The sequence below is a fragment of the Bufo bufo genome, chromosome 8 (genome assembly GCF_905171765.1).
Source record: "Bufo bufo chromosome 8, aBufBuf1.1, whole genome shotgun sequence".
NCBI lineage: Eukaryota > Metazoa > Chordata > Amphibia > Anura > Bufonidae > Bufo > Bufo bufo.
The window spans coordinates 31341710-31356699 of record NC_053396.1 but is presented as its reverse complement, the minus strand read 5'-3'; the positions used below and the strand labels follow the sequence as shown (position 1 = coordinate 31356699).

General features: G+C 45.5%; 1 protein-coding gene across 1 annotated transcript in view; it reads right to left on the bottom strand.

Annotated features, from left to right (window-relative positions):
* SCAI (suppressor of cancer cell invasion) overlaps window positions 1-14990 on the bottom strand; it is a 173119-nt gene that overhangs the window by 60753 nt on the left and 97376 nt on the right. The window contains exons 3-4 of the mRNA XM_040442135.1: window positions 1253-1348; window positions 540-626 (exon numbers count right to left, since the gene is read on the bottom strand). Of these exons, the coding sequence (XP_040298069.1) occupies window positions 540-626; window positions 1253-1348 (183 nt within the window). The remainder of the gene's footprint in view (window positions 1-539; window positions 627-1252; window positions 1349-14990) is intronic.

Below are 14990 nucleotides of genomic sequence, written 5' to 3'. Positions count from 1 at the left end.
ACAGCGCCTGCTACCTTTAGTAAGGGGAGCACCGTTTTTAAGAATGGACTTCCCTCATTCATGAATGGGCAGAAATCCAGAGGGGGTTAAGCATAGTATAGGAAGTAGTGGGAACTGGAGACTGGAGCTTTCTGTGATTTTATTCTGCATTTTCATGTAGAAAGCTATATACATTTTGGGAGGACTCAAAGAAACCCTCACAATGACAGTTCATTCTATATGAGTGGGCAAGGGAAACAGGATCTATTGGCCTCCCACATTAATTTCATGGAAACCATCTAGTCCTGTGTGGTCCATTTATAACCAAACAAAATGGGGTGCTTATTGGATAGGGAGAAAATATTTGCAGCCATGGACAACTTAATGCTCTTCCTCTGGGCCCCTGCCAAACTAAGTGCTCTTCAGCCGGCACACGGTGCAATAAATCCTCCTGCGTCCTCTCAATGATGAAGCGATACACTGATGGAAATATATTCATTGCAGTTATTCTACACCGTTTTGCATCTGGTTATTTCAATTTCCCATCAGCAGATACTTACTAATAGTGGTAATACAACTGACCAATCTTTGAGGCAATTTCTCCAATCTGCCAACGTTTAAGGCCATACCGATTGTCAAGCACTTGCCTAAAAGCAAGGAGGGAGGGGAAAAAATAAAAGTTAAAATTTGCTAAAGCTTCTTTTTTGTTCTAAAAACTGTTCCCACTGTGACGTATCTGACACGTTCATGCATGGATGAATGAATGGAAGGTGTCTGGACCACTGCATCTGCTTCTCTATGTGAAGCTACTTAGCATGTTTAACCACCACTGAATGCAGGAGAAGGTGGACCAGAATGGCAAACAGCAGGGGGCGCTGCCAGAGAGGAAAATGCAATGTACAGTACATAAACAAAACCTTACAATACTATATATATTGTAATAATATTTCAAATTCTATTCATTGCACAGTAATGCTTTTTTCAGGATAACCCCTTTAAAACAAAATTCTTTATGCAAAATTCACACACTGTTACGCGTGGTGCAGGCCTTAAGTGGACGGTGCATGAGACACAGATTCAAAGACCGCAGTATTAAAACCCCCGGTGTCACGGCCCCAACCCTAGACCCTGCACTAAGCATAACACCGTATTGCCTTGCCTGGAGTGTTACTTTAAAAAAATGTAGATGTATTTCCCATTTGGAGTCTGATATCAGCTTTACCGAGCCCAAGCTACGTGACACAGGTCAATGTCTACATCTAGGACCCATCACCTGTGCTGTTGCTGGAACTTCCAAAGCTTCGTATAGACATCAAAGGTCCTTCCAAAGTACGACTGCCACTGCTTCTGTCCATACTGGGGCAAATCCCTATAAATGAACACAATATGTTAGCGAACGCGCACTTCGGTACAGGGGGGGGGGGGGGCAGCAAAGAGAAATAGGGCAAAGGTCAAAACATTTATTCAACTCAAGACGATGGAGAGAAACAGACCCGAAACGAGTTAATACAAGTTTATCGCCACTGACTGGTTGAACCCGGGAAAGGTTTTCATCTTGCTGTGCTCGCACCTCCCGGCCCAAAGCTTTATCACTCCCTGCACAGAATGTGAAATTAATGGGCTGTGGAATGAGATGATACCCTGGGCTGACGATGCTGCGACCCCTCCCATCTAAATGACCTTATGCTCCTCACGGAGAAAAGCTGCGCGCTCGCCGAGCTCTACCTGCGCTCCAGACGTGGGAAGTGCAGTAAATGAGGACGGAGGAGATGGTTATCAGACCCTGCTTCACCTAGTTTATTTTTGCCGGAGGGACCTGTGTTAACCTGTCTGGGGCAGCGATTTCCTAGCACATTCTGTTTTGATGGGCAATGTCCTCCATCTCCGCCGGCACAAAGCAGGCCAGCGCTGTCACAAAGCACAGCCACCTGCGGTGAGGTTTCCATGGAAACAGGCTGCCACTGTGAATAGTTCCCCAAAAGCCTTAACCCCCCCCCCCCCCAATACCTTCCGTTACAGTAAGAGCTGCTTAGCTACTGCATGCCACAATTACATACCAGCTACCATTGTGAGACAGGATATACCATCTTATATGATGCTGTAATACAGCAATATCGGTTCAACATCTGCAACGGCTCCGATTGATAGATTTCAGCGACACTGCAAATAACCGGCACAAACGGCCCAAAATGCGTCTAAAGAGACGTGAACCAATTGTAACAGTATAAGGCAATGGTCATACGTGTTGGTGATAATATCTGCATCCCATACACGTGAATAAGGGTTCTGCAAACTCATTAACATGCAAAGGAAATGTTGCAGGCGGGATGATCACAAAAAAAAAAAATCCTAAAAAAATAATTAACACGTGAAATATTTGGAGTAGAAATGCAGAGGATTGGACAACAATGGAGCTAACACTCATGTGGATCTGCTGCAGAAATCCTTGTGTAAGGCCTCTTTCATACGTCCATGATGACACCAGTAACGAGATGGCCAGCGTTTCAACCATGAAGAGGTCTGTGAAGGATCCGCGTTTGGTCCGTGTGTCCGTTTTTTGCTCTCCGTGTGTCATCTGTATTCCACTGGTAGGTTGCAAATTAGCTTCCAGAGCATCTCCAGATGGCATCCATGTTGTGTCCATGGTTTTCATGAGTGGCCAAAAATAGGGCATGCTTACGTGGTGTCACCACAGACACACGGCCCATGGAAAAACCACCGATGTGTGAATACACACATTAACCTCTTAACAGGCACATTAAAATTGGAAAAACCCTTACAAAAATGTAACTTTTTATTGTAGATTTTTAATATGTGTCTGCAGTAAATTTTGTTGGCGCACAACTCAAGGGACAAAATTACATTTTTAACCCCTTCGTGACAATCAATTGTAGCCTCTGTGTTCCCCCTTTGTTCCAGCAGCCATAACTTTTTAATTTTTTTATTTTGCGGGATTAGTATATTTTGGGGTATATATTGTTTAGTAAATAACTAAAATTAAAAAAAAATTTAAAAAATTACCTTTTGTGGAATTTATATATGGCATGTGGTATAAACAACAACTTTTTTTATGTGGATCAGTACAATGATGATAATGCCACATTTCTATATAATTTTTCTATTGTTTTTCCTTTCTCCTGCAGGCTGTCACCTCGGCAACTGCTCCCCCTCCTCCAAACCGACAGGGAGGGGGGGAAGCTGCTTTACCTGCTCATATCTCTGGTTTGATAGCAGCTAGAGAGACATTGTTTGGAAGCTGGCATTCTAAGCTTTCAATAAATACCAGAATGACAGCATTATCTTCAGTACATGGGAAAATATCACTATTAGAAATCGGGATACAGTGAATACAGCTGAAAGTGAAAGTAAAAGCAGGTTTTACCCACGATCTCTTAACAGTGATATCTCCTGCTTATCTTGGGCTAATGCCGTCATTTTCAAACAAGACCAGGCCCATGCTTCTAGCTGCAACCAATCAGGAGATAGCAGCTAAAGCAGCCCGTCCCCCCCACTTCTGCCCGAGCCCAGCTTAGGTAGAACAGCTAAGTACTTTTCCAACAGCCCAAGCTGAGCTCCGACAGAGCAGTTAGGTGGTTCAAGTCCATGGAGACCACGGACAGCACACATCCGCAATTTACTGACGAGTGAAAAAGGCTGTGGATTTACATGTCAGAAATGCAATATGAACATTATGGCAAAAGTGATTACCAAGCAGCTAAAGAGCCCGTAACATCTTCTTTATTTCATCATTATTCAAAAAGTGTAATCACATTCCAAAGTCCATGTTTTTAAAAAGTCCAAATCATGGAGGCAGATAAAGCACAAACTGTGCTACCACGACGGTTCGGGGGGAGTTCCCCTTCTTCAGGCATGAAGGGGAACGCCCCCGAACCGGCGTGATAGCACAGTTTTGTGCTTTATTTGACTGCGTGATTTGAACTTTTTAAAAACATGGACTTTGGAATGTGTTGATTACACTTTATGAATAATTAGGAAATAAAGAAGATATTAATTTAATACAGTGGGCTCTTTTGCCGCTTGGACTGTGTGGGAAGTATACAAGAGAATTTCCTGAGCTATGCTACTGCAATATATGTTTAATATCTAAGTGATCACCAGCCATGACGTTGCTACATGCAATATATTTAAAGAGCTGAACCCAGACACAACTCGATCTGCACTCCTTCACCATAAATGAGCAGAGCATCAGAGCTTTGTACGCTCCGATGCTCCCTCTTGCACTGAATCACACGGGACAAGGGCTGTTTGTTTATATAGACACTGCTAGGACAAGGCTTCGACCTACTGTAGCAGTGTTCCCGGTGACGTCACCAGCTCTAATTCTTTAGTGCTGCCATAACCTGTAAAAACCTCCGCCTAGCTTACCCATAGAGAGCCCGGTACGTTAGAAAATTCCCATACCCTAAAAAGCTCCGATGCATCACTCATTCATGGTGAATAAGTGCAGATCTCTGCTTGCTTTTCTGGGTTCGATTTTAGTCAGACTATGAAAACCCCACTGTTTAATGGTAGTTGCTTACAATGTACTGATTTCAATAAGAAGAACAGAACAAGTTGTGCGGCTGGTAGGTCTGGCACAGAGGAAAACCAAAATGAACAAACAATTCATCTGTCTGAGCAGGACAGGTTTTTCAGCCTGCGAATGTAAGAGAGAATGCTTCTGTTCACTGACATCCAGAAGAGATCTTGAATAGGGTGAGGATTGAGGGACAGATATATGTAGGAGAGCAGAGTGTGCAGGTTTATTTCATGGTGGAGATGGAGACAAGCCTCGAGCATGTTGGATTTCAATATTCCTCATTCTCTTATACCCCCAATATCTGCCACTGGGGGGCAGTTGGGAGCCCACCACAAACGTTAGAGCTAGAGATTAACGAATCGAATTTGACAAAATGGAATTCGATCTGAATTTCAGGAAAAATTCGATTCTCACCGAATCAGAATTTCGTGGTAACGAATCGCATTTCTTTCTAAAATGGCTGCTGCACGCGTTAGGACAAGGAGCAAGGAACTCTGGGAACGAGGGATCACCCACAATGCCATGCATTCAGCCAATCAGCAGCCAGACAGCCCTTTTATTTTGCGGTATAGAATTTCAGGGAAAGAATAGGGAGCAATCATTCCATAGTATTGAAGCAGAACGGGGTTCAGTAGGGGAGGTTACAGCCTGGGTAATAGGAGAAATCCTATTACACCTTGCTGCACTGACTGGGCACCCAAATTGCCATTGTACAGCTGTGTAATTCCAAACCATTCTTGTTATTGGGGTGCAAGGGCTGTTTGATACAGCCATTAACATTTTATTACAAGGAAATATTTCTACGTCTTATTTGCCCTTGTGCGGTGCAGTTATATGTTCTACGTGTCTCAGCCTGATAGAACATTAAAAATGAAAATAATAAAGTTTTATTAGAGTCAAACAAAACAGGGGGGGGGGGGGAATACTATTATAGGGTTAAAACCAGGCATGCAGGAGGTCTCTGATGTCGAGAGACATTGGGATTGATGACCATCCCCATCCAGGACCACCTGAACACGAGCCTATTGTTTGCTGGCACTCAGTGTGGTCGCACACCTGTATACATGTGGACACTGGGATTCAAGGGATTGAACACATTAAAAAATACTTCCGCGGAGGGGACATTGATGTGTTGCTGCTCCGCAAGGATTTTTACGCTAGATACTGTACACCTCAAGGGACTGAATGAGGCGGTTTCACTTGCATGCTTTATTTAACATGCAATTGTGCTTTCTATTGCCCATTGACATTGGCCTAACAGCAGCAGTGTCCATCGAGACAGGTTCTTCTGCTATTGCGCCATTATGACCTTACCTACTCAATTATCTCAGTGGGGGGTCTCTATGTGGCTATCAAAATTTCTACTTGCACTCAACCGTGTCTACTGCTTAAACACTTAGGGAACTAAAACAGTAATAGACCTATGTGCTCATACTAATTTTCTATGACCTATGACACCCATTTTACCATGCACATGGAGTGTCCGTCTTGAGGTCAGTATCAATCTTAGCCCATTCATACAGTGCTGCCCATAATTATTTATACCCCTGGCAAATTTTGACTTAGTTACTTTTATTCAACCAGCAAGTAATTTTTTGACGGGAAATGACAGTCAGGTCCATAAATATTGGGACATCGATACAATTCTAACATTTTTGGCTCTATACACCACCACAATGGATTTGAAATGAAACAAATAAGATGTGCTTTACCTGCAGACTGTCAGCTTTAATTTGAGGATATTTACATCCAAATCAGGTGAACGGTGTAGGAATTACAACAGTTTGCATATGTGCCTCCCACTTGTTACGGGACCAAAAGTAATGGGACAGAATAATCATCATAAATCAAACTTTCACTTTTTAATACTTGGTTACAAATCCTTTGCAGTCAATTACAGCCTGAAGTCTGGAACGCATAGACATCACCAGACGCTGGGTCTCATCCCTGGTGATGCTCTGCCAGGCCTCTACTGCAACTGTCTTCAGTTCTTGGGGCATTATCCCTTCAGTTTTGTCTTCAGCAAGTGAAATGCATGCTCAATCAGATTCAGATCAGGTGATTGACTTGGCCATTGCATAACATTCCACTTCTTTCCCTTAAAAAACTCTTTGGTTGCTTTTGCAGTATGCCTTGGGTCATTGTCCATCTGCACTGTGAAGCGCCGTCCAATGAGTTCTGAAGCATTTGGCTGAATATGAGCAGATAATATTGCCCAAAACACTTTAGAATTCATCCTGCTGCTTTTGTCAGCAGTCACATCATCAATAAATACAAGAGAACCAGTTCCATTGGCAGTCATACATGCCCACGCCATGACACTACCACCACCACGCTTCACTGATGAGGTGGTATGCTTAGGATCATGAGCAGTTCCTTTCCTTCTCCATTCTCTTCTCATCACTCTGGTACAAGTTGATCTTAGTCTCATCTGTCCATAGGATGTTGTTCCAGAACTGTGAAGGCTTTTTTAGATGTCGTTTGGCAAACTCTAATCTGGCCTTCCTGTTTTTGAGGCTCAGCAATGGTTTACATCTTGTGGTGAACCCTCTGTATTCACTCTGGTGAAGTCTTCTCTTGATTGTTGACTTTGACACACATACACTTACCTCCTGGAGAGTGTTCTTGATCTGGCCAACTGTTGTGAAGGGTGTTTTCTTCACCAGGGAAAGAATTCTGCAGTCATCCACCACAGTTGTTTTCAGTGGTCTTCTGGGTCTTTTGGTGTTGCTGAGCTCACCGGTTCCTTCCTTCTTTTTAAGAATGTTCCAAACAGTTGTTTTGGCCACGCCTAATGTTTTTGCTATCTCTCTGATGGGTTTGTTTTGTTTTTTTCAGCCTAATGATGGCTTGCTTCACTGATAGTGACAGCTTTTTGGATCTCATCTTGAGAGTTGACAGCAACAGATTCCAAATGCAAATGGCATACTTGAAATTAACTCTGGACCTTTTATCTGCTCATTGTAAATGGGATAATGAGGGAATAACACACACCTGGCCATGGAAAAGCTGAGAAGCCAATTGTCCCATTACTTTTGGTCCCTTAACAAGTGGGAGGCACATATGCAAACTATTGTAATTCCTACACTTTTCACCTGATTTGGATGTAAATACCATCAAATTAAGGCTACTTTCACACTTGCGTTCAGGGTTCCGCTTGTGAGTTCCGTAGGAAGGCTCTCCCAAGCGGCCCAGAACGGATCCGAACAGCCCCAGTGCATTCTGAGTGGATGCGGATCTGCTCAGAATGCATCAGTTTGGCGCCGTTTGGCCTCCGTTTCGCTCAGCAGGCGGACACCCGAACGCAGCTTGCAGCGTTTTCGGGTCCGCCTGGCCGTGTGGAGCCAAACGGATCCGTCCAGACTTACAATGCAAGTCAATGGGGACGGATCCGTTTGACGTTGACACAATATGGTGCAATTGCAAACGGATCCGTCCCCCATTGACTTTCAATGTAAAGTCAGGAGTCCCTATTAATATACCATTAGATCTGCGTTTTCTCCAATCCGATGGTATATTTTAACTTGAAGCGTCCCCATCACCATGGGAACGCCTCTATGTTAGAATATACCATCGAATTTGAGTTAGATCGTGAAACTCAGATCCGACAGAATATTCTAACACAGAGGTGTTCCCATAGTGATGGGGACGCTTCAAGTTAGAATATACTGAGAACTGTGTAATAACTGCCCCCTGCTGCCTTGCAGGACCTGATCTCTTACAGGGGGCTGTGATCCGCACAATTAACCCCTCAGGTGCGTCACCTGAGGGGTTAACTGTGCGTATCATAGCCCCCTGTAAGAGATCAGGTGCTGCCAGGCAGCAGGGGCCAGACCCCCCCCTCCCTCCCCTGTATTTAACTCATTGGTGGCCAGTGCGGTCCCCCTCCCTCCCCTGTATTTAACTCATTGGTGGCCAGTGCGGCCCCCCTCCCTCCCTCCCCTGTATTTAACTCATTGGTGGCCAGTGCAGCCTTCCCTCTCCCCCCTAATTAAAATGACCGACCCCCCCATCATTGGTGGCAGCGGAGAGTTTCCGATCGGAGTCCCAGTTTAATCGCTGGGGCTCCGATCGGTTACTATGGCAGCCACGACGCTATTGCAGTCCTGGCTGCCATGGTTACTTAGCAATTTTAGAAGCGTTATACTTACCTGCGATGTCTGTGACCGGCCGGGCGCTCCTCCTACTGGTAAGTGAAAGGTCTGTGCTATAAGCAATGCGCCGCACAGACCTTTCACTTACCAGTGCGGCACCTGAGGGGTTAATTGTGTGGATCACAGCCCCCTGTAAGAGATCGGGTGCTGCCAGGCAGCAGGGGGCAGTCATGTACACAGTTCTTTTAGTATATTCTAACTTGAAGCGTCCCCATCACCATGGGAACGCCTCTGTGTTAGAATATACTGTCGGATCAGAGTTTTCACGAAGTAAAAAATCTGATCTAAAAAAACAGTTATGCAGACTGATCCGTTCTGAACGGATGCAAGCGTTTGCATTATAGGAGCGGATCCGTCTGTACAGACACCAGACGGATCCGCTCCGAAAGTAGCCTAAAGCTGACAGTCTGCAGTTAAAGCACATCTTGTTCATTTCTTTTCAAATCCATTGTGGTGGTGTATAGAGCCCAAAATGTTAGAATTGTGTCAATGTCCCAATATTTATGGACCTGACTGTATGTGTCTCCCAAAAGATAATAAGACTATGTACAAGAGGCATTATTGTGGGGGGGGAAAAAAACCATTTCACAGCTTTTATTTACATTTGAGCAAAAAGTGTCCAGTTGGTATAAAAAAGGAGAAGCCTTCAACCCAAAGAACATCATCCCCACTGTCAAACATGGTGGTGGGAACCTAATGCTTTGGGGGTGTTTTTCAGCCAATGGACCAGGGAACCTAATCACAGTAAACGGCACCATGAAAAAAGAGCAATAATGAGGATTCTCAACGACAACATCAGGCGTCTGCAGAGAAACTTGGCCTTGGGCACCAGTGGACATTTCAGCATGACAATGACCCAAAACACACAGCAAAAGTGGTGAAGAAATAGTTAGACAACAACATTAACGTTTTGGAGTGGCCCAGCCAGAGTCCAGACTTGAATCCAATTGAGAATCTGTGGAGGGAGCTAAAGATCAGGGTGATGGCAAGAAGACCCTCCAACCTGAAAGATTTGGAGCTCATTGCTAAAGATGAATGGGCAAAAATACCTGTAGAGACATGCAAAAAGCTGGTCTGCAATTATAGGAAGCGTTTGATTGCTGTAATAGCCAATAAAGGCTTTTCTATTGATTATTGAGAAGGGTATGAATAATTTTTTGCTCAAAATGTAAATAAAAGCAGAGAATTTTTTTCCCCCACAATAATGCCTCTTGTACATCGTCTTATTATCTTTTGGGAGACAAATGTCATTTCCCGTAAAAAAAAAATTATTTGCTTTTTAAAAAAAATGTAACTAAGTCAAAATTTGCCAGGGGTATGAATAATTATGGGCAGCACTGTATATGCACTACTTTTGGGGGGGCCGATTCAGTAGGCGTGTCGGCTGATGTGCCCTCTTTTCCAGATTGGTTCATCACGATGGCGCGTCCCTCCGGGGGGGCGGCGTTGATTATTTGTACCGGGCGTCTCTCTTCGGCCACGTACGGCCATCACAACGCCCGCGCCTGCACGCAAAAGTGCGGCAGCTTTGTTACACCTGGCAATTCAAAAAACATGTATTGCTCCTGATGACACGTGGGATATGTAGCCACGTAGAAACGCACTGAGCGAATTGATGTGTTACAAATCGCTCACTAGGCAGGGCAGCGCTTAGGGACATCGATCCACCTTTACCAGCTGTTAGTACTCAGGAGACCATCTACTCTATCGGTCCTGGACTCATAATAGACTTTATAGGGACAGATGTATTAAGAGATTTGGTCTTTGCATGCGAGTCCCTGTTCCTAGTGGAGTGCATATTTTAGCCTAGTTTGCCAGGGTGAAGGGAATAGGTCACCAGGTTTTAGCATATTAAGCGGTCACCAATGTACAATAAATTACCTTCTTTCCTGCTGTGGTCTTTTTTCGTTTCATGGTGTAATTTTGATTAAAAAAAAGCAGGGGCGTTATTCTTTTTCTCTTGAGCCCAGTAACGCCCCCCTGCAGTGCCCAGCCTACCCTAATTTCCAGCCCAAGCAGTACCACCGACTGCATGCGCCTGTGCGACCATAAAGCTCCTGAGGGCAACAGCCTCAAAAGTGTCACTGGGCATGAGTCGAGCAACAGCGGGCTCAGCGCATGCCCAGTGACACTTTTGAGGCAGTTACCCTCAGGAGCTTTATGATCGCACAGGCGCAAGCAGTCGGCGGTACTGCACCTGCCTGAAATTTGTATTAGATGATGTAGTGGAGGGGGCAGAGCCGTTCACCTGGAAATTAAGGCAGGCTGGGCACTGCAGGGGGGGCGTTACTGGGCTCAAGAGAAGAATAACGCCCCTCTGGTTCATTTGCATAACATAAAAAGCGCTTTTTTATCAAAATGACACCATGAAACGGAAAAAAGACCACAGCAGGAAAGAAGGTAGTTTATTGTACATGGCAATGGTGACCGCTTAATATGCTAAAACCTGGTGACAGATTCCCTTTAACCCTATAATATAGCTACACACACCCTTTGTTTTGTTTGACTCTAATAAAACTTTATTATTTAGATTTTTAACATTCTATCAATTTTACAGAACGTATACCGCCATACTTGTTCCTTCTTTGCTGTGGCTTGTGAGTTATATGTTCTAAAGCATTTTTTGGCTTATTAGCCATTGTGTGGTTAAGTGAGAAAATAAGTGGCAAAAAATATATTTGCCGTTCAGCGGTGCAGTTATGTTCTAAAGCCCTTTGTGGTGTGTATTAGTGGCACAAAAAAAAAAAAGAAAGTATTTGCTGCTGTGTGGTAAAGTGAGAAAATTACAGCCCCTTTTGGCGTGTATAAGTGGCACAAAAATATATATTATTTGCCATTCAGCACTACAGTTATATGTTCTAAAGTCCTTTTTGGCGTGTATTAGTGGCACAAAAAAAGTATTTGCCGTTGTGTGGTAAAGTGAGAAAATTACAGCCCTTTTTGGCGTGTATTAGTGGCAAAAAAAATATATATTATTTGCCGTTCTGGGGTACAGTTATATGTTCTAAAGCATTGTGTGGCGTGCATAAGTGGAAAAAAGTAAGGGCCTATTTGCCGTTCAGTTATATGTTCTAAAGCCTTCTTTGGCGTGTATTAGTGGGAAAAAAAAAGGGCTTATTAGCCGTTGTGTGGTGAAGTGAGAAAATTACAGACTTTTTTTTGGGGTGTTTTAATTTCCTTTTTATTTATTTGATCTAACAGTATGTCAGACAGAGAAGTGCCAGGCCCTGCACAGGCCTAAATGTTTCTGGTGCAGGCACAGGTCGGACCAGAATAAGGGGGCATGGCAGCAGGAGTCGCGGCGAGAGGCCTGAGCTCCCGGTGTCATCTAGCGGTCGTGTCTTTACCAGCAACCCAGCGGTTCTTGAATGGTTGACTCGGTCATCTACTTCGTCCCAAGTGACATCAGACACCCCCAGCCAAGAGTCTGTGGGTTCATCAGACACAACCCTTAGTTGGAATGGCCCAGGAGCAGGCCCTGTGCCCTCACCTGTCCTCAACCTGCCTCTGTCCTTTTCGGTTTCCTCAGCCAGAGCACAGCGAGGATGAGCTACTGAAGGACAGTCAGCAGCTACCGCCCAGCCAAGATCCAGAGGGTACATCTGCCGCTTCCTCCGGTAGGCAGGCAAGTAGTGATGAGGACAGAGGGAGCTGGTGTTGCGAGCGGTCAGGCTCCTGACCCAGAGACCGTTGGAGGACATCACTGACGTGCAGACAGTACTCGATGATAATGATGTAGCTGATCGCACTTGGGAGCCAGGTGAATTAGTAGCTTCATCATCATTAGGAGAAGAGGGTGGCAACTTGCCCGTGAGGCAGCGGCGGAGCCAGCAAGTCGCTAGCGTGGCCGGGAGTCAGCAGGGTGGCAGCAGTGGGATGTCGGGCGCCAAATGTGCCCAGGGTAGACTAACTGCTTCGCAGGAGCCTACCTGCCCGGAAAGTAGTGGTGGTCTACCCTACTCAGCGGTGTGGCAGTTTTTTGTTAAGTCGGAGGAGGTGAACATGGCCATTTGTAGAATATGTGGGCAGAAGGTGAAGGTTGGGACCATGGCCCTGCGTCAATATATGCAGCGTCACCATAAAGTGGCCTGGGAGAACCGTGGCTCCGAGGTGGTGGTCCAGCCTGCTGTAGGAACCGCTGATCACACAGTGGCACGCACCCAATTTCAGGCAGTCAAGGCTCCTCCACCTCAGCCAGAGGGAGCTGTCTGTCCTTCTGCTCCTCGCCCTCCTACTCCTCGAAGGTCATTCCGTCAGCAATCACCGAAGCGATTGCCAAAAGGCAACAGTATGCGTGCACTCATCCAACGGCTCAAAAGCGGAATGTGCTGGCCAAGTTGCTGGTGCTGCAGACCCTCCCTTTCCAAGTGGTGGACTCTGCACCTTTCAGAGAACTGATGGCTTGTGCCGAGCAGAGGTGGAGAGTCTCAAGCCGTCATTTCTTTGCCAAAAAGGCAGTACCAGCCCTGCCCTGTATGTAGAACAGAAGGTGGGCAAGTACTTGAGCCTGTTGGTGTCTGCATAAGTGCATGACATTGCAGACGTGTGGAGCTGTAACTACGGTCAGGGACAATACATGTCCTTTATGGCCCATTGGGTGAATGTGGTTCCTGCACAGCCACACCAGCAACTTGGCCAAATGACGCCGCTTCTGCCTCCACGTTCTCACGCCGTTGGTCCTGCGACAATGCCTGCCTCGGTCTCCTCATCCTCCACCGCGTCCTCAGCCTCCACTGCAGGGACAATTCACAGTGCCCCTCCAGCATACCACAAATGCAGGACACGGCGGTGTCGCACTGTTCTGCACCTTGTTTGCCTGGGCGAACGGAGTCACACAGGGAAAGAACTGCTCCGTGTCCTTCATCAAGAAATCGAATCCTGACTTTGCGACAACTCAAAATCAGAACCATGGTGACCGACAACTGGAAGAACATGGTGTCGGTACTGCGTCAAGGAGGGCCTCTGCCCTCACGTTCCTCTGCGATGGCTGCTGTGGCAGGGTGGGGGGGGGGGGATAGGAGCAGTTCCAGCTCCATCAGCAGAAACTTGAGTCTACAGTCGTGGCCAAAAGTTTTGAGAATTACATAAATATTGGAAATTGGAAAAGTTGCTGCTTAAGTTTTTCTAATAGCAATTTGCATATACTCCAGAATGTTATGAAGAGTGATCAGATGAATTGCATAGTCCTTCTTTGCCATGAAAATTAACTTAATCCCCAAAAAACCTTTCCACTGCATTTCATTGCGGTCATTAAAGGACCTGCTGAGATCATTTCAGTAATCGTCTTGTTAACTCAGGTGAGAATGTTGACGAGCACAAGGCTGGAGATCATTATGTCAGGCTGATTGGGTTAAAATGGCAGACTTGACATGTTAAAAGGAGGGTGATGCTTGAAATCATTGTTCTTCCATTGTTAACCATGGTGACCTGCAAAGAAATGCGTGCAGCCATCATTGCGTTGCATAAAAATGGCTTCACAGGCAAGGATATTGTGGCTACTAAGATTGCACCTCAATCAACAATTTATAGGATCAAGAACTTCAAGGAAAGAGGTTCAATTCTTGTTAAGAAGGCTTCAGGGCGTCCAAGAAAGTCCAGCAAGCGCCAGGATCGTCTCCTAAAGAGGATTCAGCTGCGGGATCGGAGTGCCACCAGTGCAGAGCTTGCTCGGGAATGGCAGCAGGCAGGTGTGAGCGCATCTGCACGCACAGTGAGGCGAAGACTTTTGGAAGATGGCCTGGTGTCAAGAAGGGCAGCAAAGAAGCCACTTCTCTCCAAGAAAAACATCAGGGACAGATTGATCTTCTGCAGAAAGTATGGTGAATGGACTGCTGAGGACTGGGGCAAAGTCATATTCTCTGATGAAGCCTCTTTCCGATTGTTTGGGGCATCTGGAAAAAGGCTTGTACGGAGAAGAAAAGGTGAGCGCTACCATCAGTCCTGTGTCATGCCAACAGTAAAGCATCCTGAGACCATTCATGTGTGGGGTTGCTTCTCATCCAAGGGAATGGGCTCACTCACAATTTTGCCCAAAAACACAGCCATGAATAAAGAATGGTACCAAAACACCCTCCAACAGCAACTTCTTCCAACAATCCAACAACAGTTTGGTGAAGAACAATGCATTTTCCAGCATGATGGAGCACCGTGCCATAAGGCAAAAGTGATAACTAAGTGGCTCGTGGACCAAAACGTTGACATTTTGGGTCCATGGCCTGGAAACTCCCCAGATCTTAATCCCATTGAGAACTTGTGGTCAATCCTCAAGAGGCGGGTGGACAAACAAAAACCCACTAATTCTGACAAACTCCAAGAAG